General features: G+C 50.2%; 1 protein-coding gene across 1 annotated transcript in view; it reads left to right on the top strand.

Moving 5' to 3' along the window:
* Positions 1 to 2,348, top strand: part of CHL1 (cell adhesion molecule L1 like) — a 56,228-nt gene extending 53,880 nt beyond the window's left edge. The window contains exon 27 of the mRNA XM_015587170.1: positions 2,149 to 2,348. Coding sequence (XP_015442656.1) covers positions 2,149 to 2,348 — 200 coding nt within the window. The remainder of the gene's footprint in view (positions 1 to 2,148) is intronic.
* Positions 2,349 to 3,637: the final 1,289 nt, after the last annotated feature.

The raw sequence follows: 3,637 nt of genomic DNA, 5'->3' as shown, positions 1-3,637 counted from the left end.
GTCCCCAGGCCCGTGGCCACCCAGGCGCCCCCTTCGCTGCCACCGCGCTGGGGGACACAGCGCCACCCCAGGAACGCTAGGCGCCTGGCCCCGCGGGCCTGTGCTCGGGGCTCGGCGCCTTGGCAGGAGCTGACGTGTGGGGCGCGGCTCAGATCCCGTGTCTCGAGCTCCCGCGGCCGAGCTCCAGGCCCGCGCTGCTGTGTCTCATGGCTGCTGGTGTGACCGGTCGCCACGTGGTTGGGCACGGCCACCTCGCAGCCCTGCGTGCACACCTGTGCTCGGTCCCCGGATCCGCCTGGGCGACTCTGCTTCCCGCAGGCAGAAGGACGGCCACCACGCGGCTCTCGACGCATAAACAGGGACACGGGCACCTCCTGAAAGCTGCTCCTGGGGCACAGTCCAGACGTATTGATCCGCAGGTGTGGGAGTCTTACCTGATCAGCCAACTGGTGTTTACTGAGCTCTAACAATTTGCCCGGAGACGGTCGTGTCCAAACAGGATCCTAACTTGTCCGGATCCAGTGTGAATCGTTGATTTCTGTCGGTTTTGACATCGGCCAACGTCTTCGTTGTTTTCCCGGACTGAATTCGGCTGCGGGGGGCGCGGGGGTCGGAGGTCATTCATGACAGAACAGCGCGAGCTCTCGGTGAGGCCCGAGCGTCATTCTGTTGTACTTTGTTATTTTATCTCCACTTCTAAACTGGCCGCTTTTACCTTTGTCCTGTGTTAATCCAGCGGTAGGTGTGCGTACGCCTTCCGAATGCGTTGTACATAAGATGCTAATATTCACACACTTCAAAGCGTCGACGCGTCGTGTTCTCCGGTGAAGGAGCGCGCTGACGGGTGGTCTACACGGCCTGCGTCGGGGGCCAGAAGCCGTTGCCCGTGGTCCCAGCGCCACGCCCAACAGCGCAGGGTCCGTGACGCAGGACACTGTATCGAGCGTTTGGACTGTGTCCCTACATTGCTTTTCCCAACAGTTTCAAAATAAAATATCGTAGAAATACTGAGGGAAATGTTTTCCTGCGTTTCGGAAGTTTCGTTGAGTGTGCTCCTGCTCTGGGCGTGTTCGCCTGCATCACACGTTACACGTGGTGGGACGTTTTTCTGTTTTCTTTCTGTTGAAGTCAGTACAAATTCAGGAAATTTATTTCCTGCAAAGTAGACGGCTAGTCCTTTCAAGATCGTACGTGGAACTGGTTTCGTAGCGGTAGGAAGGTTTGCGCAGGCATGTCAGTAAACGTCAGTGTTGAACTTCTGATGTCACGGAAACGTTTTTTAATCTCGCCGTAAAATTCTTAACGATGTTTAAGTGAAATTAGCTCACAGGTTTCCTTTTTTCTCTGACCTATAGCTAGGGGCGTCTCTTGTTACATCCTTGACTTTGATTTCCATAGCCGCTGTATTTCTTGCGGACCCAAATGTAGTGATGTTTGTGATGGTCAGCGCAGTGATCCACGTGGGGTCACTTTAAACCTTGTGTGTGTCACCCAACATGCGTAGGCAGCAGAAGAATGTCATTTCAGTGGTGCCTCGTGGGTCAGGATGGACCACGCTCCCGAAGTAAGAACCAGCGGGGACGTCACCCTGCGTGAGTGTGGGGACCCGCACCCCCGGAGGCGCACCTGGAGCTTCACCCCCGTCCGGTCTCGGGGGAGCCGCTTCTCCAGAGGGCAGAGTCGCGTTCTGATGAGCCGGCAGGAACGTCAGCTCCCCGGCGCCTGGCGCGGCCAAGGTCGGGCTCCGAGGGCAGCGCTGCCATCGTGCTAGTCCCTCCTGTTTGTCATCGGCCAGAACGGTCTTAAGAGAAGCGCGTGAGTTGGCAATAATCTCTGAAAATCATTAGGAGCAGATGTATTATAGATCGAATGATCTTTAAGTTAGACACAAACATCTTTGCGTCTCCTGGTGGAGGTCCCTGCTCGCCCTCAGGGTGAAAGGACGTCCCCGCCCCCGCTTTCCGAGTGGCCAGAGCTGACGGGCACGGAAGCCACGCTGCGTCGTGGCTGCCTCTGCCGTCCATGTTACCGCTTCTCATTCGGCTCCTGCCGCGGACCTTCAGCACAGGAGCCGGGCCGGGACTGACCTCTCCGGTCTGCCGTCACCGTTTGCCACGCTCCAGGCCTGATGGTGGGATGGCTCCCCAGAGCGCTGCCCGGGGCTAGCGAACCCCCAGTTCTCCCCTGGCACCAGCACCGACTTCATGCACAAGCCCGTGGGCAAGATGCTCGACCCCGTGGCTGCAGACGGTCTCGACGCTGACGTGCTGACGATGATCCCACGGACCTTATCTTTGTCACAGGGTGTTCTTCTGTATGAAGAAAAATTTGAAAATGATGAAAGCTAAGATGCCTTTTAACTTCACAAACGAACCTACGATCTAACGAATCGGAAAGTCACCCCGCCCGTGCAGCCAACGCAATTTTTTCCTGTGAGCACATAAATATATTTTTATAGAAAAACAAATCTACAGGAAACGAAATTGATCTCCTGTTCAACGAGTGGTATGATTTGCACGTGCCATCGGTAATTAGTCATCAGAAGAGAATTAAGCAGGGTCTTTGCTGTACAAAAGTGTTCTTCGCTGCTTTTGCATGTGTCCGAGAAAACGTGGCTTTGGTGGATTTATTCTATTGGCGTAAAGGCGTCTGATATTTTAGATGTGTCCATGTTTCTAAAAATGTAAAGCACAATGAAATGATGCTGGAAATCTCAAATAATATTTTTTTTCCCTATTTTATATTCATGGAAGAGACGAGCTAAACAGAGACCAGTAATGTTTAATGAGAAATATTGGTGCGTTTTGCTAAGCATTGAAAACATAATTGCCAATTGGAACCCTAAATGTGTTTACATGCCATTGAGAGATGATTCTTGTAGCAACTTTGACTCCAGTGTGAAGGGGCGGGTTTGGGACGCGGCAGCGTGCACCCTGGCGCCCCCTGGCGGAGGAAGTAGTGATGAGCCAAAGCTTAGTTTTGTGTCTTAAATTGTTTAACTGCATCATCAAAAGAGATAAAAGATATGTAAAGCTGGTTTACTTGATTACTCCTTTTTTGGCTTAGATTAATATTCATAGTAGAATTTTATTAAAACGTGTTAGTGCTGTAGGTGGTGTTCGTTTTATGCTTATGAATATGTATGGCTTAAAAATATTTTATTGTACATGAAATTCAACTCTCCAAATAAAAGTTTGACTTCACGTACTCTGAAAATGTTTGTATTCTTTTCTACCCAGATGAGAGGAATCAGAATTTCCATATCAACCTTACCTTCTATCGCCTCTGATTCTGGAATATCTATAATGAATTATAAATTAATAAAGTGTGAATGAGGTAAAAACAATTTTGATTTGAATGACTGTTTACAGTAGATTCGTTATTATCAACATCTACAGAATATCATACGCCAGTAATTTCTATACTTATGATTCGTGTGAAATAAGGTGGATGTATATTCACCTGGTTGTTTTTAAAACAATGCAGAAATGTCACTTTTCAAGAAAACGTCCAATACGCTATGCTTTCAAATAAGGCTGGTGGGAAGTCGAGACACCCAGTCCGGCCCAGCAGATAGTCGATGGAAAATTGCGATTTTTAAACACGTTGGATGCGTACTAAGCACTTCACATCCGTT

The sequence above is a fragment of the Pteropus alecto genome, unplaced genomic scaffold (genome assembly GCF_000325575.1).
Source record: "Pteropus alecto unplaced genomic scaffold, ASM32557v1 scaffold53, whole genome shotgun sequence".
Classification (NCBI taxonomy): domain Eukaryota; kingdom Metazoa; phylum Chordata; class Mammalia; order Chiroptera; family Pteropodidae; genus Pteropus; species Pteropus alecto.
Note: the sequence above shows the minus strand (reverse complement) of the source record. Positions and strands in the feature narration are given on the sequence as shown.